Below are 24,125 nucleotides of genomic sequence, written 5' to 3' on the forward strand. Positions count from 1 at the left end.
AGAACGGGACCATCCAGTGTGAGACTCTGGTCTGCCCCGTTCCTGACTGCCCTCCTAAATCGGCTCCCGCGTACGTCGACGGCAAATGCTGCAAGGAATGCAAACGTGAGCATGACTTTGCTGATCAATACTCTGTTTGGAAAAATGCAGCTCCGTATTAAAAATGTCGTATTGATCTATTTAAGCTGGACAAGTTAAATGACTTCTAGAAATGATATATTTTCTATGTTGGTGATCATTTTTACCTGCTTCTACCCTAGAAGAACGTTTTAATTTTCCTTGGAAGACTCTTGCATGTATCGACAGAAGTAAGAGAGATGCACAAGACACTCTCTGGGGAGGGGCATCTCACCATTTACACTGCTTAATACAGATTCTTACCAAGTAGATAAAGAAGTGTGTATGCTCACTTCTTCTTGTATGAAGGGAGTCTGTGCAGCAGGTGAAATATGGCTCTCTTACTCAGGATAGCGGAACCCACTTACATATAGCATCACCCAGTGTGTGTGTATGTGGGGTGGTGGGGTTGACTTTAATAAAAAAAAAAAAAAAAAAAGTACAGTAAAAACAAAAATGCTTGCACTGCTGTGTGAGGCAGCTTTGCTTCCCTTTATCACACTCCGTATGAACTTTGTTTCTGATGTCTAGAAACACTTTCAGAGTCGCTTGTATCCTTAAATGTGCTCTAGACCATCCACTCAGTCACAGAAATCCATCTACGTGACTAAAATGAGCACTTGTTGTTGTTGTTGTTGTTTGTCCGAAGGAGTCACATACATGGACACTGACTTGTTAACTAACGTGTGGCACAGTAGCTGTGTAAGCACAAGACGGTGAGAGTCACACGGACAGAGTAAGGGTAGGAGACAAAGAGACAGAGGAGAAGTAAGGGACGTAGTGTGAGGGAAGACACAGCAGCTGTCTTAGCTCAGGACTCGTGGGTACAGATCTTCCTTGCCCGTGTGCAACCGACTCAGGTCTGCACCCTGTGCATAAACATCGGCATGGAGACATCAGCAAGGAGCCTTGTGCAGCACTGTTTAATTTTCTCGTGTGCTCATTTCACACATGCACACTTGACGAGCTAAGCAGGTTCAGAGGAGCCAGCCAGGTTTGGGTACAACATTTTAGCATCTTAATAAAAACAATGCATGCATAACATTCAAAATAGAAAATAAAACAGGAAAGTACGTTTTGTTCTCCCTCGCCCTCTCAGGGTTTAGTTCTTGTGGGCTTTGCCAAGTGATTTTTCTCATGCCCGCTCACATGTGACGGTGCAGGCTTTCTCTATGCTGAGAATGGTGTCATTCTTTTTCCTTGACCCTCTTTATTAATGATGGATGCTGAAGACATTCCCATGCCAATTAGACATTGCTGCGTATTATTACACTGTCAAGTTTGCACCCTATGGTGCTTTTTTTCTCTCTTATGAGCAGCAATATAGTGCCATTCATATAGAAACTTGATGCACTTTTTATGGCTTTGAGTATAGTGCACATTGTTAAAGGTGAAGTTGCTGGATCAAAGCCTATAGTACTTGCTATTTTATGTGGCCAGCTCTTTCCAAGTCACTCCACAAAAATATGGACCTGCTTGTTTTCTTCCTTTAGTGAGGAAGAACTACTGGGAGGCAGTGCTGGGGAGGCCTGAGGACAACACTTTTCTGTTCCACTGGGTCTTTGAAAGGTCAGGGGTTGGGCTGCTGCGCCCCATACCGCCTAGTAACTTCCCAAGATAATGCAGGTTCATGGGACATCATTTAATAAAAGGGAGCCTACAAAGCCCAAGCCTGTTTGCTCTATCTGGTAGAGTTGTTGTTGTTGTAATGAACCACAGTTCCTCATATTCAGTAAGTTCTGTTGATGGTGTGTGAATATCCTGAATTCATGCTTTTTGAAATGGAAGTGGTTTTGCAGAAGACAGCACAGGACGCTGCCCTTTGATTGAGGGCACTGTGCTGCACCTGCTTAATCATGCTTTATTTTAAAATAACAGAGAGCACTGAGCTCCCAGCTCTTCAGTCTGAATTGCAATTTCTCTTCATTATTAAAATCCTTGAATACATGTATTTTGTGGGTTTTATTATTTTTCATGCCCCATTACATCTTCTCAAAAGAGTTTCTCTGTCCATGTAATGACATTGCTTAAATGGGCTGAAACTCTTCAGAAGAAAGCTTTATGTGAATGTCTATAATAATAATTAAATCAAACTGTCTAGTGTGGTACTAAAGGAAAAATGGGATTTTTTTTTTTAGGTGATCAGAAAGCTAGTCTTCTCAGTAGTGTGATACTTTGAAACAAGTGAGAGGATTTCCCATTTGTCCCAAGCCAAAGAGCAATAATCTAGACATCATTCATACCAGATGCAATTTAAGATGGAAGAAAACACTTAAGCAGAAAATGTAGTTTCTTATCTGCAGTGGTGTTAGGTAATTGTTTTAAAAATGAGCGTATTTTATTCTCAATAGAGATTGTACAAAATGCCATTTTGAAGTCAGAATAGGGAAAGATAAGACATATGCAATTTTAAGCATCTTGGATAATCATGTGCAAAGTAGTAAGTCAGAATTGCATAATAAAGGGAAATGGACATCAGAGTGCCCCCTGGTGGCTGAACCCATAGCACCTCCACTGCTGTCGGCAAGTGTCGGACAACCAGGTGCACAGGACTTTCCATGGATGTCTGACACACATATGAGGCTCTGTTTTTCTGTGCATGTTTACAGACTGTAACATAGTTACAGATCAAGAATTAAATGAGTCTGGCCTAAGGGTAGGGTAGGAAGGGATTCTCTTTTTCCATTTAGACATTGTTCCATTGGAGTAAAGTTTAAGAGCATCTTCCTTTATGCAAAAACTGGCTCCAAGCTGGGCGGTGGTGGCTCACACCTTTAATCCCAGCACTCGGGAGGCAGAGGCAGGCAGATCTCTGTGAGTTCGAGACCAGCCTGGGATACCAAGTGAGTTCCAGGAAAGGCACAAAGCTACACAGAGAAACCCTGTCTTGAAAAACCAAAAACCAAAAAAAAAAAAAAAAAAACCTAAAAAAAAACTGGCTCCAAGTTTAAAAAACAGTTTCACAGTAAAATATAGGCAAAGAAATTTCTTTTAAAAATTGTTGCAAATGGCAGATGCAGCCCCATCCCAAGCCCTGTTGAGTCCCCACCCACACAGTGTATACATTATGTATGGCTTCGCTTCTAAATGACAGTACCATCCCTGTGGCTGGCCTGGTGTTTTTTATTAGAAACCAGGATATAGGGTCTCTGGACAAAGGCACAGAGCAATGACAGGTTTTTAAGATCTGAGACCCAGACTTTGGGATATGGGATCGTTTTATAGTTCTGATACATCCTATAGATTAAATAACTTCTGTACTTCATGCTAGCCCTTGTTGATAAATATTCTTTTAGTTTGGAAACTGGAGTCTTTCAGATACTGCAGTGAACTCAGTAACCCAGGAAAGATCATTTTAAGCCCACGGATGATGACAGATAATATACACTTAAACTACTTAAAATGTTTTTCTTTCTTTTTATTTATTCTATATGTCTTTTGCGTCATGTGTCTTGATTCCATTTATTTCCTTGTCCCTTTGCATCTGCCCTCTGCCCCTGAACCTCACCACCCCCACTCCCCCACCCCCGCCAAATAAAACAAAATTTAAGAGAAGAAAACAAAAAAGAAAAAAAAAAGGGGAAAAATTTTTAAAAAAGTCTTGTCATGGAAGCTGCGGTGTGACACAGTAAGTCATGCAGTAAACCCCTTTGTCCAGATATATTTACTTGTAAGCATTCATTGCAAAGAGTCACTGGACTGCTTCAAGGCCTCTGGTTTCTACTACCCTATTGATGCTGGGCCCTTGCTAGGATTCCTCCAGGATATTCTGTTGTTGCCCTGTGTTGTGGAGATCATGTAACTTTGGGTCTGTGGGTCAAGTCTCTTCACATGCTCCAGCAGCTCATAGATGGGGTGGTTCTGGGCCTGGGCAGCTGTAGGGTTGGTGCACCAGATAGTTCTCCCTTGTTCTCACCACCAGGGGGAGCTCTCCAGCATTGCCTCTGCTAATCTACCTCTTGCAGCAACTGTAGCCAGGTGACATCGATGGTTCATAGCACTAGCAATTTTGCAGAGATCTTACTTTTTTTTTGTCAGGTAAGGTGTAAGGTCTGTGCACAGGGGTCATCACTGACCTCACTGCTTCTCAGATTTTAATCAGAATCTGAAACAGTTTGGGATCTCATTAATAAAATAGAATGCTGATTCCATGTGGTATGGAACCTGGGAGCGTCCATGGCCAACAACTCTCAGGTGATCTCGACATTGCTTTCATTAGCAAAGAGTTAGCTAATGGATGTTTCATATTCTACACTTAGTTAGCATATCTCATGTGCTAAAGCAATGCCCTGGTTTTTCTGGTTGTCTGTTAGCTCACTCTTTATCCCCCACTTTAAGTCTCAAGTGTGTATTAAGGATTCTGAATATATGTTTTAGGGTTTATGTTTTAAGCTGACATATGAAAAATGGTTCTGAGTATGCGAACTTACTTTTAATCATCCACTGCTGTTCATAATAGCGCCCAGTTGTTAGAGATCAGAATGGAAGTTCACTTGCTCACCCAAGCGAAACAGCAGACAATGGATAATACAAAGGATTATTCACGAAATATAACTTTTCTAAGAGTTATGTCCATTATATATATATATGTATACATATACATACATATATATAATACTAATTTCCACATAAAGCAAGAAAGGGTAGAATTTTGACTCTGTTTATTATTAGGATAAAGGATATATTTATTACAGAAAGTATAAATTTGACTACTTTGTAATTCCTCATTTTATATAGAACAAAGTCAGTTATGCTAGCTCAGAAAGTAAATTTTAGAGGCTAATATTTGGTTAGATTTTTGTTTGTTATGATAAAGAAAGAACAAGGGAAAACACTAAGTTAAAAACTTCAAAGTTTAGGATTGGAAACCCCCAATTTGACCAATGCTGGTCTCAGGTTCAGAGGTATGCTCACATATACCTCTTACTGTGCTTCAGATTTCTTGTGTGTGTGCGTGCGTGCGTGCGTGCGTGCGTGCGTGTAAATGTGTTTATTCTTATTCTATGTGTGCGGGTGTTTTGCTTGCATGTATATGTGCACCACATGCATGCTTGGTGTTCCAGGAGGTCAAAAGGGGGTGCCAGTTTCTTTAGAACTGGGGTTACAAGTAGTTGTGAGACATCACATGGGTGCTGGGAACTGTTTCTGGAAGAACACTTGATACTCTTAACTGCTGACCCATGGCTCCAGCCTCATTCCTAGGTCTTGAACAATAATTTCTTACATTTGTATTGCACAGAATTTCTTTTTAAATGCTTGTGAAATTGTCTACATCTCTTCTATTTCTCAGATCTCTTGTGCTTTCCTACGGTCGTGCAGAATAGATAATGATCATTTATGCTGGGTGGGTCTGCTGAAATGAAGTGGACCAGCTCGTGGTTAAATTAAACTCTTCTCATCCAGATTGTAACAACCACTGCCCACAGACACTGACATCTGTTTTCTTTATTGCATGTTTTATAAGGATAAAATTAATTAAAGTGAAAAGCACAAGGAGACTTAGGGATCAGCTTAAATTCTTATCCTTTTCTCATCTCTGGAAATTCACTAATTCGTACTTCTCAAATTGTATTCCTTACCACTTATGTTTTTAGGATTATTTCAAAGATGTTGGTTGTGGAGAGGTTCGGTAACACACACGAATATATTGCACCCGGTGAGACAGAAGGCCTTGGATAGTTTTTCTTTTTTTCCTACTCTATTCAAGCCTACTGAGCTGGCTTCTGGCTTTCATAGTTTATTGTATAATCGTTTGTGAGAAAACATAAGCCATGAGCCTTTTGGGGGTCTGAATTGTCATTGTTAGATTTGGAGGCTAATTACTATGCTCGGGAGAAGAGAACACGATGGATAACACATTCTTTTCACACGACCTCATGGATAAACATGCTTTTGAACTGATAAAAGAGTGAACTTCCCTGATAAAAAAAATGTGAACACTTCACAGTGAGGGCAGCATCATGAATTTCCCATTGATGTCTGCGCCTGTAGTCCACCTTCAGCCTTTCTCAGGCCCTGAGTCTCAACAAAGGTCACTTTGATTTGTTAGTTGGGAAGGAGAGAGGTTGCCGACTCTCACAGAACAAGATGGACTTTGTGCTTGTGCACTGATTTATTTAGTGTGTTGACGCCTCCAGGCCACAGTTCCTAAATGCTGAAGGAGATGGTGTGGGGAAACCGTGCACAGAACATGAAGTAGGGAGTAGGAATTACGTTAATTGTCTTGGGTAAGTTTTCACTTTTGGAGCTTCCAAATTTAGAATCATCCTAGAAATAGCAATATGGGATGGAAACAGAAACATTAAGGATCTTATCATTTAGTTGCATATAAATTCACATTTTTTTAAAGAAATATTTAAAATTAGGCACTTCTTATGAATTTGGTTTTTGTAGGCATTGGGGCTCCAGTGGTGAACAAGGTCAGATTTCTCTCTGTCCTCCCAGACCTGATAATCATAGGAGGTGGGAGGGGACAAAGGTGCAGTGTAATACTGCAGGGTTACAATATTGTTAAGGTATCCAGAGTAGATGAGATTATACTGTACAAAGGGTAAAGCATCCCAAAGAAAATGGTACTCAACTCGAGATCAGATGGACAAGTGGCATTTAACTAACGAAAGGGGGAAGGAAACAATTTTCAGACCAACAAAGTTGAAAACTCAGACTTTGTCAAGAGAAGTGTGGCTTCATCCCAGCCTGGGGTGCCTGGGTGCAGGGTCTTGGGAGAAGGTGGTCCTGGAGAGAAGGCCGGGTTCTGAGGTTTGCTTGTAGTTATCTAGGAGGAGCTGATGACAGTATCACTGGGTAGAAGTGCTGGGAAGTGGGTAGGCTCTGGATATATTTGGAGAAACAGCCAATAGGATGTTCCAATTACTTGACACAGTCGTAGGCAAAAGACTGAAAGATGATTCCAAGGTTCTTGGTCAAGGAAGTAGAGAGAGCTAGCCATCCTTGGAGATAATGAAGGCTGATAATCAACTGGATTTGGGGGAGTGCCTAGGACTAAGAGTTCACTGTATAATTTCAAATGATTTTTATATTATGTGTATAATGTTTTGCCAACATGTATGCCTGTGTACCACATGCCAGTGCCTGTGGAGACCAGAGAAGGGTGTCAGTTCCTTTAGAAGTGGAGTTACAGATGGTTGTGAGCCCCCATGTGGGTACTGGGAACTGAACTTCCATCCTCTGGAAGAGCAGCCAGTGCTCTTAATCTGCTGAGCCCTCTCTCTTCGTGTGTGTGTGTGTGTGTGTGTGTGTGTGTGTGTGTGTGTGTGTGTGTGTTTATAGATGTGCAGTAATGATGTAGTTTTTGAAAATAGTGGAATTTTCTTGGTCAAGATGGGTATGGCCCAAGGTCTTCATGTGCCAAAGACTCAAAGGTCACCAAAACTCAACCTAAGATGGATGCTCTTGAATTCCTTGTCTCACCAAAGTGAAGATTAAGGACACATGAGTGGGTTCAGGCAAAGTGGAATCTGTATTTTATTCAGGGAAATGTAGGAAAAGTGAGACAAACTATAACATGAATTGTTAGAAGGTCTTATTAATAAAAAACAAACCTGGAGCCAGGTATTGGGGTGAATGCTGGAAGATCAGAGAAGCAGAACAAACCACAGCCACCTCAACTTGCCAATTCCTCAGCTGATCCTGTTTCCTCAGACTGGAGGTCTCTGTGTCCTCATCTAGAGTGAATCTCAGCTGAACCGCTGCTAAAAGCCTAAAAGCTTAACCTGCCTAGTTCCTGGTCTTCACACCTTATATACCTTTCTGTTTTCTGCCATCAACAAACTATTGAGAGTGGGAGGCTTTCAAAGATATGAAAACCATTGATCTGATTGTCTGGGGCCTTTTAATAGGATTTACAGCAGAAAACAGACAAAGATCAGTTGATTCTCTGTGCTGTTATGGGCGAGCCCATGGAGGGTCCACACATTCCAGATGTGTTTCCCTGGCCCATGAGTAGAGCTGATCATGAGCTGCTTACATGTCACTCACTCCGGCAGGGGTGATCTCCGATTTATACCTTGTTGGCCGACAGCTTTGGCTGGTAGCTAACCTCAGCCACTATTTGCTCCTGTCACCATTTAAGGTGTCTCACTGGCTGTTATTAAACTGTTTTCCTCATTCTCCCAGCTACATAACCAACTTGTAGTTTTAGCATTGTGGGGAGCCCACTTTACAACCATGAGGGCAGAGCTACAGTCTGTCTTGGTTACTGTAACACGAATTGCTAGAGGGTCTTATTAATGGAAAAAAAAAAAACAAAATAAAACAAAACCAGGAGCCAGATATTGGGGTGAAAGCTGAAAGATCACAAAACAAGCCAGTTACATTTTCACCTCTATGAAATCCTCAGCCTCAAGAGTGAGTTCCTGTTTCCTCATGCCTTATATACCTTTCTCTCCCCAGACATCACTTCCAGGGACTAAAGGTGTGTGTGCTTCCCAGTACTGGGATTAAAGGTGTGTGCCACCACTGCCTGGCTCTGTTTCCAGTGCAGCCTTGAACTCACAGAGATCCAGATAGATCTCTGCCTCCCGAGTGATAGGATTAAGGATGTGTGCCACCACTGCCTGACCTCTATGTCTAATCTAGTGACTGGCTCTGTCCTCTGATCCTCACACAAATTTATTAGGGTACACAGTATATCACCTCAGGCTACCTCAAGCTTAAGTCCTTCTGTATGGAACTGTCTGGAGTGCTCTCTTTGGGGTATAGAAGCATCTTGCTAGGAGCCACCCTTGCTTGCCCTCTGTTACAGTGAGCTCATCAGAGATAAGAAGAGGTAAGGTATCCTCAAAGTGCAGCCCCTGGAGCAGCTTTCCTGAGACAAGCTCCAGCAAAGGTTGGAGCAGAAGCTTGCAGATCGCACGTTCCCTGGCGACTGCCAGGCATACATGACGCTAATGACCACAGAGAGTAGTGGATGTAAGAGCTGGCTGTCACAGATTTTAAATAGACCGTGTTTTGTTTTTCTCTGAAAACAAAGAGTAATATTTTCCTGTCTCACATAAGCATGGAATATGGGAAATACATAATCTAAATGAGATGGCTTTGGAAAAAGGCACATCATCTTCATAAAAAAAAAAATCCAAGTTGGTTCTTTTTTTTTTTTTTTTTTTTTTTTCTGTCTATAATTGTTGTACCAGGGACGGAACCAGAGCCCTGTACATGTGATGCTAGCGCTTTGCTACCGAGTTCCATACTAAGCTACTAATTTTGAGGCAAGGTCTTACTAAACGGCTTCAGCTGGCCTTGAACTTACTCTGCGGGCTCAGGCAGGAGTTGAATTTGCGATCCTCCTGCCTCCGTCTTCTGTACATCACCAGACATTAAAAAAAAAAAAAATCCCAGATCCAATCCAGAAGTAGAGGGTACATTTTCTGAATTTCCAAATCCTGGATGTTGTTGCTGGAAAGTGCATGAGACAGAGAGCTGTGAACTCCGTTTATCTCTTGGCTTTTGTGCTTAGCATCCACCGGATAACCTCAGCAACAGTTCAGCAGGGTGGAACACCAGAATACATCCACTTGGGAAACTTTTCCCCCCTCTTTGTTTGTTTCTTATCTTTTTGGGCCCATGTCTGGTTTGTTTAGTGTAATTGGCGTATGCATCTGTAATTAGTGGGTAGGCCAGTTCAGCTGGTTGGGTAATCAGGGTTTGATGTCTTCAGGCTGAGGGAGAAGATACAAATTAATAAAACTCGAGATTAAAAAGGGGGAGGTTAGGATAAATTCCAGTGAAATGCGAAGACTCATTAGGGAGGCCTTCGGACACTTGTATTCTAAAAGCCTGTGTGTTCCCAGCTGTGCAGCTAGCTGTTCTTCTCAGATTTGTTCCTTCCTGTGCTCTGAGTGTCGAGATTCTATCCTAGTTTACTGTGTAGAGTTCCTTTAAATGTTTTATACAATGCTGGCTTGGTTTGTGTGTGTCTGGAAATGTCAGTTCTTAATTTTAAAAGGGGGCTTTGCTAGCCATGGCATTTTTGGATGACAGTTGTTGACTTTCAGGGTTTAACTGTATCATTTCATGCTTTCCTGGCTTGGACAGTGCTAATGAGAGGTCTCATGTTGTTCTGATCCCTTCCAGATTTTTTGTGTCGTTCCTTTGCTTTGCAGTTTTTAATACTTTACTGATATGTTATGGACAGCCTTCTCTAGTCAAGGCTATTTGGAGTTCTTACTGCCACCTGTGTTTGAATATCTGTTTCCTTTTGTAGACTTGGGAACTTACCTGCCCTTACCTCATTGAATATATTCTCCATGTTTCTAGTGTCCATCTCATCTCCTTCTAGCCCATGGATTGTAAATTTGGTTTTCTAATCATAGGCTACGGTTCTTTACATCATGGCTATGCTTTGTTACTGTTTCTTTTCTTGGTAGTCAAGTACGTATTTTCTCTACCTTGCTCTCCATCTGTCATGTTCTCTCTTCTACGCGGTCAAATCTTCTGGGGATGCTTTCCATTGTTATGTTGTTGTTTACACTGAATATCTCATTTCCAATATTTCTATATTTTTCAGACTCTCAGTTTCCTTGCTGAATTTATCTTCTGTGTTGTTGACTTTTAATCCATACTCTGATGTTCTCATCCTTTTTGCCGACTGTTTCCTCTATGATGCCTCCTGCTTTCCTCTGGGGGGTCTCGATGGAATTCTTCTGGTTGTATCCTGTTTCAGCTTGTTCATCATTTTTACTGGAAAGCTTTTCAAACCTTCACTTGACATTTTTCCCTGTTTGAATATCTTTGAGCTAGTTAGCTGGAAAATTAGGGTCTTTTGACACTTTTCCTGTTTCAATGTCTTTGAGCTCATTAGCTAGGGAATTGGGATCTTTTGACATTTTCCCCGTTTCTATAGCTTTGAGCTTATTAGCTGGGGAATAGGAATGTTTTAAAATAGTCCACATGGATTCACTTTTTCCTGTTTCCACATTGTTGAGCTCATTATTAGGGTCTTCTGGCACAGTCATGAATATTTGCTTATTGCGTCTCCACGTTGCAATTTATTCTTCTGTTGGTTTGAATATCACTTCTGCAATTGATAAGGGCATCTTATTGAGAACCCCATCTTTGAATGCTGAAGCATCAGCAACACTTAGAGAGGAATAACTGGTTTTTGTGGAAGCAACAATATCAAACCATACAAGATGTACATATACACTTAAAACCTGTTACAGCCACTACTGACTATGAAAACTAAAACAGCAGAATTACTGTGGAATGTGCTATGAAGCTAAATGTTATTTAGGGTAATCGTGGAGGTAGTAAATGGGTGAGAGAAAGGAGGCAGACAGAGAAAGGATGAGAATCAAGGTAACTGAAAGGAGAAAGAGAGTGGAGAAGAATGTCATGGAGATGTATCTTAGTCGGGTTCACTGTTGCTGTTATGAAACACCATGACTAAAGCAGCTTAGGGAGGATTGGGTTTATTGAGCTTACTCCTCCATATCACTGTTCATCACTGATGAAGTCAGGACAGGAACTCAAACAGAATCCTAGAGGCAGGAACTGATGCAGGGGCCATGGAGGGGTGCTGCCTACTGGCTTACTCTCCATGGTTTGCTCAGCCTGCTTTCTTATAGAACTCAGGATCACCAGCCCAGGAGTAGTCTTCCCCACAATGGACTGGGCTCTCCCCACATCAATCACTAATTAAGAAAATGCCATACAAGCTTGCCCAGAGCCCTATCTTATAGAGGCATTTTCTTAATTGGAGTTCCCTTCATCACTCTAGCCTATGTCAAGTTGACATAAAACTATCCAGCACAAGATAAAAAGAAGGATTAGAAAACTGAAATTTTTTTTTCTCCATAGTGAAAATGTTTGAAGACAAAGTTGAATATTACAGAAAAGAGAATAAAAACATTAAAATGTATTCCTTAGTTGCCAAAAGTTCTTTATGGGATTGAGGTTTCCTGAGCTTTTCCTCTTCCACATTAGCAGTTCTATTGATATCACCCCTGCTCAGGCCTTGTTTAGGCAGCCATAGGTAAGACGTCATAGGTGTAAGCTTCTCTGACTTTTCTAGGAGACACAGTCTCACAGCAAACTCCCTGTTCCTCTGGCTCTTACAAGCTTTCTGCCCCTTCTTCTGCAGTGATCTTTGAGCTCTAGGCTCGGGAGTTGTGTTGTAGCTGTATCATTTGGGATTGGGCTCCACAGCTCCACATCTTAATCAGTTGTGTTTTCTGTAATAGTCTGTGTCTGTTACAAAAAGAACTTTCCTAAATGAGGAGTTTTAGTTACTTTTCTACTGGCGTGACAAACACCATGATCAAGGAAATTTATAAACAAAAGCATTTAATGGGGTGGGGGGGGACGAGGAGGGGGGGGGTGGGAGTTGCTGACAGTTTCAGAGGGCAAGTCCATGACCAACATGGCAAGGAGCATGGCAGCAGGCAGGCAGGCATGGTGCTGGAGAAGTATCTGAGAGTTTGTATGTTGAGACAACAGTCCACCCCCAGTGATGCAGCTCCTCCAACAAGGCCACACCTCCTAATCCTTTCCAAACAGTTCCACCATTGGGGACCAAGTATTCAAATAGATGAGCCTATGGGGGCCATTCTTATTCAAACCACCACAGAAGTGAATTCTGAGAGCATGGTAAATAGTCTATCCCAGAGAAGAGCACACCAATTAGTTATCCAATACTGGATGGTCAGCCCTAAAAACATATATTCAAGTCATGTTATACGAACTGAGCAGGTTGTATTTATGTATTTATGTGTTTAGGATTACACACACACACACACACACACACACACACACACACACACGTATGTTACAACAGTTATGATAAATGAGGCCATGGATTTGAAAGAGAGGAAGAAGGAGTATGTGGGAAGGTTTGGAGGGAGGAAAAGGGAGGGAGAAATGATGTGATTATAATTTCAAAAATGACTTTAATGATTTTTAAAAAAGCAGAGTATATTTTTTAAAGCCATTAAGTTAAGGTCAAAATAAAGCTAAATTAAAGAGAGGAGGGGGAAAAAGTGAAAACCAAGAACTCTGGGGTGAGGCAGGTGGAAGGGAAGGAAAAGAAACTATGGAAAAGGAGGAAAAATACTGCTCCAAATGGGAAAAATTCCTGACAAAATCAGAAGAATATATGGAGGGTAATAGCAAGTACAAATATAAAAAATTTTACAATACAGCACTGTGAAAATCTTGCTAAATTTGGAAGGAAAACACAGTTCCATGGAAGGAGACAAAGGAGCTGCTGGGCACTGGCTTCCCCTGGCCTCACCAGCGATGACTGCTAGCTATCTCAGGGAGTGTGGGGGCTGAACTGTGGACTCACATCTTTCCTTAGTTGCTGAGTCCACCAGAGCTGTCTTGACAGGGGCTGTCTTCCTTCTTTGTGGATCCGGGGTGGGCACACTCATGCTCTGGTCTTTGCAAGCCTCACCTCTCCTTGGCTTGGCTATTTTGTTTCTTTCTTTGGGATAGAATGTGCTTTTTCCTATCTTAATTCTCAGAGATCGGAAAGTTTGTCATCTTTCCTAGAAGTGGGAAATTGTTGATGGAAGGGATAGAAATTGATAATGTTTAAATATAAACACACATGTCTAGCAGTATTGAAGTGTAAGAGAGAGTCTGAGAGTAAGGGAAGCATTAACTGATGGTATAAGCTGTGCACAGAGGATGGAGTTCCTGGTATAATTGAGAGTTTTATCTTTGCTGGGAGAAGCATCTCCTGTCACCAACATGAAGGGAGCAGTGGGTAGACACAGGTGGAGCTGAATGTCTAGATCTGATGGAAAGGATGCTGAAGTATTTAAATGTATCCGACAGCTTGTGTTTTCTGTGAAGTCTGAGGAGTTCCAGCAGAGAGGATGCACAGTCAGAGGTGAATAGAGATGAACTGAAAGCAACTTAGGAAATACAGTTGTAATCTTGAAGACTCATGTGAAATTGCTAGTCAGAAGTTATATTACTTATCAATCTGATTATACATTTTTCTGCTAACTTTTTGATGAGCTAAAGGTGGACAGTAATATAGATTAACTTACCTTTGATTTGAGTTTTGTTTATGATATTTGGAAAAAGCCAATCAAACTTAGAGACTTACAGAGATTCAAAGTGGATAGAGAAGATGAGGGTAGTTGAGTTCTCTTCGATGGATATCAAACTCATCTTGGGGCAGGGAATACTTGAGATGGGGGCACAAATGTCAGCAGGTAGAGCTGGAGAGTGGGCTGCCTATGACATCCTCTAGAGGACGGTCTGTGTTCAGTGGTTAGAGGTATAGAGTCTAACTTCACAGGAAATGCTGGTGCAGGAGGGAACTTGAGTCCAGAGGTCAACACAGGTAGGCTAGTCCCATGGATGTCAGAATTCCCCAGAATGCTGCAGACAGTGGGATGCAGAGAGAAACTGTAATCCAGATTTCATGATCAACAATGAGCAGGAGGCAGAAGCTTCAGGGATGTAGGGATGCTGATGACAGACATCTAGAGGAGAAGGTATGTGGGGAGAGAAAGTGACACCAAGTGTACCTGCTGATGCTGAAGTTCTGACTGTGTGCTTTTCCTTGGACATAAGGGATCAGTCATCGTACCTGAACACACAGCTACTCTCTAGGAGGTCCATAGGGAATGGGTGATAAGTCAAAATGCCAGGAGGTTGAAACTGGGAGAGACAGAACTGGAATTGCAGAGGATTGGTGGGTTGGACAGCAGGGGAGAGACCCGTGGGTGTCAGGGGTCAAAGTCAACTAGAAAGGTTGTTATTAAAAACAAAAGATCAATAGGGTTCACTGAACCAGTTTGTAAAAAGGGCCAAAAATTAGCATTGTCTCATTTTCCTTTAAATTGCTGCCTCTAGTGTTGCCAACACACAAAAAAACATGGGTTTGCTGGACTCTACACTTATTTTTGTTCTTGTTGCTTGAGAGAACAGGATTTTTTTTAAAAAAAAAACTGTGTGTCTCAGTAGGTTGTGATTTGTGTAAGGGAAAGCTACTGATTTTGCTGTAGCGGTTTTATGGCTTAGTCATTATTTTAAATGGCTACTCCCAGGTTCTCCTCTCCAGGCAGCCATTCAGCTCACCCATAAGTGGGAGACATTAGCCCATTTCCATCATCCCTCTAATCATATAGTCACAGTGGTGACTCTGGGAATGCTTGTCGTACTGGGTCTGTCTGACTATGGAATGTCCGTGGATGGTTTTATCACAGAAACTCTGTGTATTCGTCAAGGTTATAACAAATGGAGCTAAAGCCCAGTTGGAGGCCAAGAAAATGAAACAAAAGAACATGGGTTGGGCTGTTCTAACACTAGCGTTGTCTGGAAGAGAGAGATGATTCCAACATTTCTATCTAGGGGATCAAGAGGCATCTCTGGGGTTTCATCTTTGTATCAGTCTAGGGTTCTCTAGAGGAACAGAATCAGTGGAATGAACCATGTTAAAAGGAGGTTAGGATGGCTTCCACGATGCAGTCCATGTAGTCCAACAATGGCTGTCTCACACAAGAGAGGCTCAGATCCCGGCTGTTGCTCAGTCTATGAGGCTGGATGTCTCCAGAGGCCCAGTCTGGTGCTGAAGGTCTGGAGGATTCCTGGAGAGGTGCTGGTCTTCGGTCCGGTCCATGTTAGAAGCCCAAGCTGTGTCCTCATTATCAGTGAAAGAATGTAACAGCAGGCACAGTAGGGTAGATGAACTGCTGACAGGAGCGAAGGCAGGCGAAACAGCTTCCCGGATGCTGCCTGCACTGAGGATGCATCTTTCCACTTCAGATAACCTCAAATGGTCAAGAACATCCCTCACAGGCATGGCACTGAGCAGCTTGGCTTTTAATTGATTCCAGATCCAGTCAAGTTGACAATCAAGATTAACATCGCAGACCATTAAAGGTAGAGTGCTTTCCCTATGATCCTTTGAAAGGGTACTAACTGGGCCAAAGACTTATTGTCATGGACCACAGAAGCGCATGTAGTTGTTCCAGCTGTGCAAACATACTCCTTCCCTGTGGGAGCCCGTTCTCGGGTTCCTTGTGGCTTTACCCAGTAGGTCCACATAGAGGATGATTAGAACCACGAGCCTGAGTGCAGGTGTCTGAGATGGTCTGCACTTGGCTGTGTTGGGGGAGGAGGTCTTTTGCTCCACCCCTTGGCATCTCTATAAAAACCCTGGGGCAGAGACAGTTGGGGCCTGTTGGAATAGGTTCCAGGCCCTCTGGAGGCTATCCTTTATTTTCTGTTTATCTCCGCGATCTTCTCCGCAATAAATCCTTCTATCTAATATTTCCTGCTGCTCACACTCAAGAAAACTCTGAGGAGCTGTGGGGTTGGTGGGTAAACGCCCCATACTTCCCCAACACCAGATGCCATCATTTACAGTCTTGGTATTAAATCATTAAGAGGAAATAATAATCTCACTGACTGTGTAAATACCTCAAACAGTGTTCACTAACTTGAAGTCCAAATAGTCTCTCGGTTTTCCTCCTGGTTTCTTTGCATGATGACAGACATTTGAATTTACCTTTCCATATGGTGTGAGGTTCAGAAGCAACTCCTTGCCTAGAGAGGAGCAAGCTTTGTCACTAGGCAACCTGTGTTTTCAGAGAAAAAACGGTGACCTACAAGTCTCATGTGAAAGAAAAGAATGAAACCAAAATTCATTACTTAGGGACTTTTATTCATTAGGAATAATTTAACAAAAATAGTCATTAGAAATAAATTAGTTAGGTGACAAACTTCTCATCATAACATTCTAAGTCCTGAACCAGGGATGGAAAGCTTTTGTAATGCTAGTTTTATTTATGGAGTCCTCTCTAAGTGCCAGCCCTTGATGAACCATTTAAAATACTATATAATAAATGTTAATAAATAGATAGATGATAGATTTAGATAGATAGATATATAGATAGATATATAGATAGATGATAGATAGATAGATAGATAGATAGATAGATAGATAGATAGATATTCCTTCATGATATTCCCAAGGCAGTCCTATGAAGCGCGTATCATCATTCACCAAAGGGACAGAATGTGAAAGGGTTAAGTCATGAAAGCCAGGCTGGCTCAGCCAAGTTCTGGGCTTCTATCTTAGCGCATGTCAGCGGCTTTCCCACTGCTCCCCTAGAAACACTGTGTATTTCACCAGATCCAATTTTTGTTTTACTATAATTTGACGTGCACTGGCGTCATTATGAGTGGCACAGGAAAGCATAGAGACAGAAGAGTTTAGAGTTCAGCCAGGTGTTCATCCTTCCATCCATCCCCCAGGTGGCAGAGCGACTCCACTGTCTAGGGGGCAGTCCAAAGGCAGGAGAGGAAGTAGGGCACGAAAGGGAGAGAAATCCCAGTCTCTGACTTGAGGTGAGTTTTTCATCAGCATGGAGGAGAGAAAAGAACACTAAATAAGACACGTTGATTCAGTGTCAGGTACCACGAAGAGAAACAATCAGGATAAGGGTATGGAGGAAGGATTTGAACTGAAACGTGAACTAATTAAAGGAGCCTCTTTGGGGGACAGCAAGTACAATGACCTTAGGGATGTGTTCTTGACTTTAGGGTGCCAGTAAGTTGGCAGTCTGAAGAGCACAGTGAGAGGTGGTGTGGGAAAGTTCTGATGAGGGCCAGATGTTTAAAGTAGTTTAGGAGAAAATCATGGAGACACAGGCCTGGGAAGTGGCATTGTGTGGGATTCTGCTGTGGCCATAAACAACCCCGGCAATTGACTGTATAGACCTTGAAGGAGGAGGGATATTGCAGACATCTTCAATGTGGTCAGTATGAGATGCTGCTTCTGTGAGGAGTGGGAGAAAACGTGGGTGTGGTGGTTTGAAAGAAAATGGTCCCCAAAGGGAATGGCACTATTAGGAGGTGTGGCCTTGCTGGAGGAAGTGTGTCACTGAGGGGGCAGGCTTTGAAGTTTCTTTTGCTCAAGCTTCCCTCAGTATGGCAAGCCAGTTGACTACTTGTTGCCTGAAGATGTAGCACTCTCAACTCCAGCACCACATCTGCCTGCATGCCGCCATGCTCCCCATCATGATGATAATGGGCTGAACCTCTGAAACTGTAAGCGAGCCACCCCAATGAAATGTTTTCTTTATAAGTGTTGCTGTGGTCATGGTGTCTCTTCACAGCAATAGAAAACCCTAACTAAGACAGTAGGAAACTGGAGAATTTGTTTAAGGGGCAGAGTAGAAGATGAGTGAAGGGAGAGGTCTTGGGGAACTGAGCCAAATTCAGTCCATTTTCTCAGGGCTTTCACAATTACATTTCACTGGTTTTTAAGGACAGCATTGCATCTATCTGTTAAATAAGTGAGAGCCATGATCAGATCTACACTGGGAGATAGTCTGATACCTCTGAGCACTGTGAGCCTGGGTCAGTCATTTCTGCTCTCCTTGTTCTCATTATTTGTTTGTTGGTAACATAATGAGATATTGTAGGTCCCTACTGCTAGTGCAAAAAAGCCCTTATTAAATGGTACTGATATGGTGATTATTAAACATTAACTGCTTAATGTAAATAGTATATATAGGAATTTTATGTGCATGAAAAGTTCTAGATGTTGACCTGTAACTTTGTCAACAAAGGTAACTTCTTAGACTGTCACCCTGTTTTCCATTTGTAGTGAGTGAACCAATGATGGCTGTACAGTTTAGTGCAACTCCAGAGTGGACCCTACCTTGCAGAAATGCCTGCAAACCAGGACAGTCATAAAATCTCTTTTCATAAAAGGTCAATTTGAAGTCTTAGGTAGATTATCAAAGCTCAGAAAAAAATTATTTTTGCAATTATGAAAATTCAAAGTGCGCTTGAAATTTTGGTGAACTTTATATCAGACTTCAAAGAATTAAGGAATATTTGTTAAAAAGGCCAAATAACAATGCCTTTTTTTAGAATACGTAGTTTTGAAATTATAGCTTTAAAAGCAAGCAGACAGCATGAAATGAACCCGCAGCCTTCCACACATGGAGATATTGAATCTTATTATTATCAATTTTGCCTTGTGTTTTGTGGATATGGGTCTTGAAAATGAAGTTGAGATGAAATATGTCCACAGTTTGTTAAGCTGAAGAGCTGACTTCGGTGATGATTTTAGGGGAGGAGATGGAGTGTGCCTCATATTTCCAATGACATATGGAGAAAATGTGGTTATGCCAGAGGCTTACAGCACCTGCACCTCTCCCTTGAGGCCACCAGGATCCTAGTCTAAAATATGAAGAATAGAATATAATTGAGTGGAAGAAATTTAAATTGGTCTACAGATGCCTTTAAAGAAGACACGATTTGTCCCAAACCCCAAACAGTCTCTCTTAATGTCCGTCATTCCTTCCCTCACGCTTTCACTGACTCTGTAATTATGTTTTAGCTCCTATTACCCTGATCCTATCTCTTTATGACCCCAATTTTCTGACTGGCCCTGTCTGACCCACCCAGAAGCCTGCTTAAGCATTCACTGAATTCTTTATGAAATTCTGCTGTAATTTAATCTTCTCTGTGAGGCTCGTCCTGGAGCTTTGTTCTGCTCCCTGGCTTTCTGACTGGAAGGCTGTTGGCAAATACTCATTCCCATTTTTCACCTCTGTCAGTAGAATCTTAGGGAGAACCCAAATCCTCTTCCAAATGTTGGCTACCCATTGTGATCGCCATACTTCCCTAAGTGATACTAGATCTCCTTTAGAAATGTATGGTTCCAATTAGTGATTTAACAACTGTGTTTCTAACCTGTTCTCTGCATCTTTTATTTAAAATGCTTTTATGCTTCCTGTCAAGGCTCCTCCCATGGATTGTGTGTGGTGTGCCCAGGCCTGGTTATGTAGACACAGTCGAAGTAGGCTTGCTGATTGCTCTGGTCAACCCTGCTGTCTTTGGCTGTTATGTTGCTACCCAGGAGGGAGCCATCTGAAGAATGAATGTACATTCTTTCTCATGGAGCAGTGACCACCCTAATCTTGTTAGTTTTCTAGTAGTGCAAGTTTCTGATTGTTCTGTCTTCTGTTACTAGTTCAGCCTACTACTACTGCTGCTGCTACTGTTACCATTACTTCACTACTACTATGACTACTATTACTACTACTGTCTTCTGTTAGTAGTGAAGCCTGGTAACGCATTCTGTTTCAGAGAATCAGCCCATTTTCTTTTCTGCTCCGTCTGCCTGCATTATCTAACACATTCACATGAAAGCGCACAGGCTTATGACATGCATGGCATTTCTTGCCTCTTATTTGTGAACCTTCAGTATTAATGTATCAGGAACCACTAAAATAGCTCCTTTCCTGTGAATGTCTTACAACCATTCATCCTAACATGTAATTTTTAAAAAATTACCCTTCCTACCTATCAATTCTGCTAGATAATTGTGGGCTTCCCTGAACATCACCTGCTGCGGAGGATGTAAATAAATATAAGTCCCATCTTACTTGATCTTTAGCAGTACGCACATGTTAACTGTATTTTATTTTTGAGGATTGTAAAAAGGAAAGGCCACCCACTGGGAATCTTCTTTTTATTTAAAGAATGACCCCAGCCTCTTGTGGAGGACAGGAGTTTCCTCGGACTACCCATTGCAGAGTGCATGGGTATATGTTGTAATTTGTCATTTAACTCCCCTTCCAGCTGCCTGGCTTTCATGGCTTATAGACCTTCTTTTCATTTTTGTAGTGATAATCATATCACTTCAAAATATTTCCCACTAGGTTTTGCATCCTATGTGTGCAAGTTTTACAGTATGGTGAGCCGGCAAGCATGGGCTGCTTCTCACTCTGGACCTTTGCCCTTCTTCATGACTCATTGGGAATATTGGCATCACCTCTCCTCTCATGGATTCAGTGTCCCCCATAGTCACTTTCCACTTATTATTCTGATGGTGACTTTGCCTCATCATGTGCATTAAGTGCAGTGTTGTTATCTTGTCAATACTTCCCCAGACCACATGCAATCTTTCTTACTCTCCCTTCCAAGGATGCTACAAAATAGTTCCTTCCGCAAGAGATGGAATCTTAAATGACATATGTGAATGGCACCTTCTCAGCACGGCAGTGATTCCTGGTACGTGCTACTTATGACCAGGCTGAGAGAGGCCGGAGGAAATAAAAACAACAAAAATATTTAAAACCAGACTCAGGAAAAAAAAATAACAGGATGGTGACAACGATCGCGTTCTCTCTTCATTGTGTGAGCATACTTCTGGAAAGCAGTGGTGGTGCAGGGAGAGGGGAGCAACTCGGAAGAACCTGGAGTATGTGTAAGGAAGAACTTCTGAAGGTGCTGACAATGCATTATTTATCTTCCCACCAGCACACAGTTCCTGCTGTGCAGAATTCCCTGGGGAAATTTCTTTAGCAGCTTGCCTTTAGCCAAACCTGTTGAGAGACGGAACCGGAGGGACAGGCAGCTTCAAGAGGGTCATTACCTGCCCATCTTTGATTCAAATCCTTGTCTGTGGTCATGAAATGTGAGGCAATCCTCTTGGAGTCATCTTTTTGTTGAAGGGACTGATTTAATCATGCAAGGGCAATGTGGATGAGCAATATTAACTTAATGCTAGGCTCTCTGTCTCTAGGGACCATTCTGCCTTTTATAGTCTCTGAATTATTGATGACTGTGTGCACATTTTCCATAACACAGTTCCCATGAAAGTGGAGCAATCCGAATTTTACTAGTTTGCTCTCTTCCTGTCTCTTTGCTTGTCTTTAATATTCCCTCTTTGGCATTTGACTTTATAGTTTGAATACTTAATTTGCAAAGCTGACCTTATTTCTGCCTGTGCTCTTTTGGCAAATGGAGAGATATTTTTGGAGCTCTCCTATTACCCACCTTTGAAGAATTTGGGTTGTGTGAACCAAAGCTGCCTGACTATTTCCAGTCGCATTCAGCAAGCAAACTATGTGATTTTCATGAAGGTCCCATGAAAGCTAAGCATTGCTCAGCACGCTGCCTTTTATGCGGTCACCTTTAAGACACATTATAGTGTTGCATGAATCCTAAATGGTCTTTTAATAAAAACTCTGAGCCAAATATGTGGGTAAATGCTGAAAGATCATAGAGACAAAGGAACAAGCCACTGCCACTTCTCACCTCACCAGCTCCTCAGCTGATCCTGTCTCCACGAATCCTCAGACTGAATGCCTCTGAGTCCTCAGCCGAAAGGCCTCTCTAGTTCCTGTCTCCTCCTGCCTTACATGCCTTTCTCTGCCCAGCCATTTCACTTCCTATCTCAACCTTCTTAGTGCTAAGATTAAAGGCATGTGTGCTTCCCAAATATTGGTAGCAAAGGCATGAGATCTCAAGTGCTAGGATTAAAGGTGTGTGCCACCACTACCTGGGCTCTGTTTCTTTTAGACTGGATTAATCTCCTGTAGTCCAGGGTGGCTTTGAACTCAGAGATCTAGATGGATTTCTGCCTCTGGAGTGCTAGGATTAAAGGTGTGTCCCACCTCTGCCTAACCACTAGTTTAATTCTGTGGTTGGCTCTATGTTCTGATCTCCAGGCAGGTTTTATTAGAGTACAACAAAATATCACCACATTTCCCCTCTTTTTTCTAAAATAATAAAAGAAGGTTATAACTAATATGAGAAAAACTGTATACAATGAGTACAATAACGATATACAATATATACAGTCAAGAATTATATTAACAAGGTCCAGTACATTAACATTTGACAAATTCAGAGAAAATACTCCATTGTTTATCCTATTTTGGTGAGTCCAAAATGTTGTACCTAATTCACGTTCTATCCTAACTTGTATTACCAACTGAAAACTATCTTTTGATGTCTTTCAAACTTACATACTTTACACATCTTTAGTGAGTTTCTTTTCTGAGTTTGTTAACAAGGAAAACTATAACTATCTAGTCTTCAACTCCATCAGAGACCAAGAAGGAAATGATATTACCTAAGTAAACAGGAGGTGCAAACAAGCAACTTCCAAAAAAATGTGAGAAATGACAGAAACAGCTGGCTTCCTGTACAGTCAACCAAGGTTACTCTGAAATGTTGGGGCATTCATCTTTGGTCTACAGGCCTAGCATATCTGACAGACTTTTCTGTGAAGCAGGATTTTCTGAAGGGCTGTCCTACCTTGTCTTGGCAAGGTTCAGCAGTCCTTTCTTTTGTGTCCTGCTTGTCCATTTTTGACAGCATACAGTCAGCAGTTGAGTCAAGGGCATTTTCTTGCCCAGTTGATAACTTGCCAGAAAGAAAGTAAACTCCCTGTGGAGTTTCTTTGGTATCCATCATCTTCTCTGAAGTAGATGAGTACTGCCAGGAGCAGTCATGACACATTGTCATAAAAAAAGGAATCTATGTTATTAAAACATCTTAAATGCCATAATCTGCAGATCTCTGAAGTGTTTGAAGACTATCTAAAATATATCTCTGCTTGACCTTGAAAACATACCTAACATGACTACACATTCCATTGTAATAGGCAACTAACTACTAGCCTGCACTTCTTTATTATCCTAAATAGTTAGTAATAATAACTTTCAAGGACTAGCAATTTGCATTACATTGTTAAATGAGATATATAGGTACAATACCTTGAACAAGATTAGAAATGTATGTACAGAATGTTCTAACAAAAACAATCTCAACGTTGTATCAATATACACAATTTGTATACAATATACAAAAATATAATCCAATGTAAAATATTTAAAACTAGTAGTTGCTTTTTAAAGGTATCTTCAATAATCTACCATTTTATCCTATTATTTCTGTATCTCTCTTTTTTTTCAGAGTAGATTCATAGTAGACTATGCTTTTATCTTAGCATAGCTATATCTTTTTTTTTCAAACAAGAACCCTGAATGTAATCTCCTTTGTTTAGTTTTTTTTTTTTTTTGACCATTTCCAGTAACAACTTAAAATCAACCACCAAAACAATGACAATATCTATAACTCGTTGAATGACCAAAAACCACCCACCCCACTTCTTGGAAATGTGGGCATCATTTTCTTAAATTTACTTCCTGCTGTCTGGGGGGAAGGCATCTTTAGGGGACCCTGAAAAGAAAATTGTTGAAGACATCAGATACTCA

The 24,125-nt window shown here is 41.5% G+C and overlaps 1 protein-coding gene across 2 annotated transcripts in view; it reads left to right on the forward strand.

Annotated features, from left to right (window-relative positions):
• Positions 1 to 24,125, forward strand: part of Nell2 (neural EGFL like 2) — a 294,190-nt gene that overhangs the window by 102,079 nt on the left and 167,986 nt on the right. For both annotated transcript variants that reach the window (XM_028869297.2, XM_028869298.2), the window contains exon 10: positions 3 to 105. In XM_028869297.2, the coding sequence (XP_028725130.1) occupies positions 3 to 105 (103 nt within the window). The remainder of the gene's footprint in view (positions 1 to 2; positions 106 to 24,125) is intronic.

This window comes from Peromyscus leucopus, chromosome 20, assembly GCF_004664715.2.
Source record: "Peromyscus leucopus breed LL Stock chromosome 20, UCI_PerLeu_2.1, whole genome shotgun sequence".
Classification (NCBI taxonomy): domain Eukaryota; kingdom Metazoa; phylum Chordata; class Mammalia; order Rodentia; family Cricetidae; genus Peromyscus; species Peromyscus leucopus.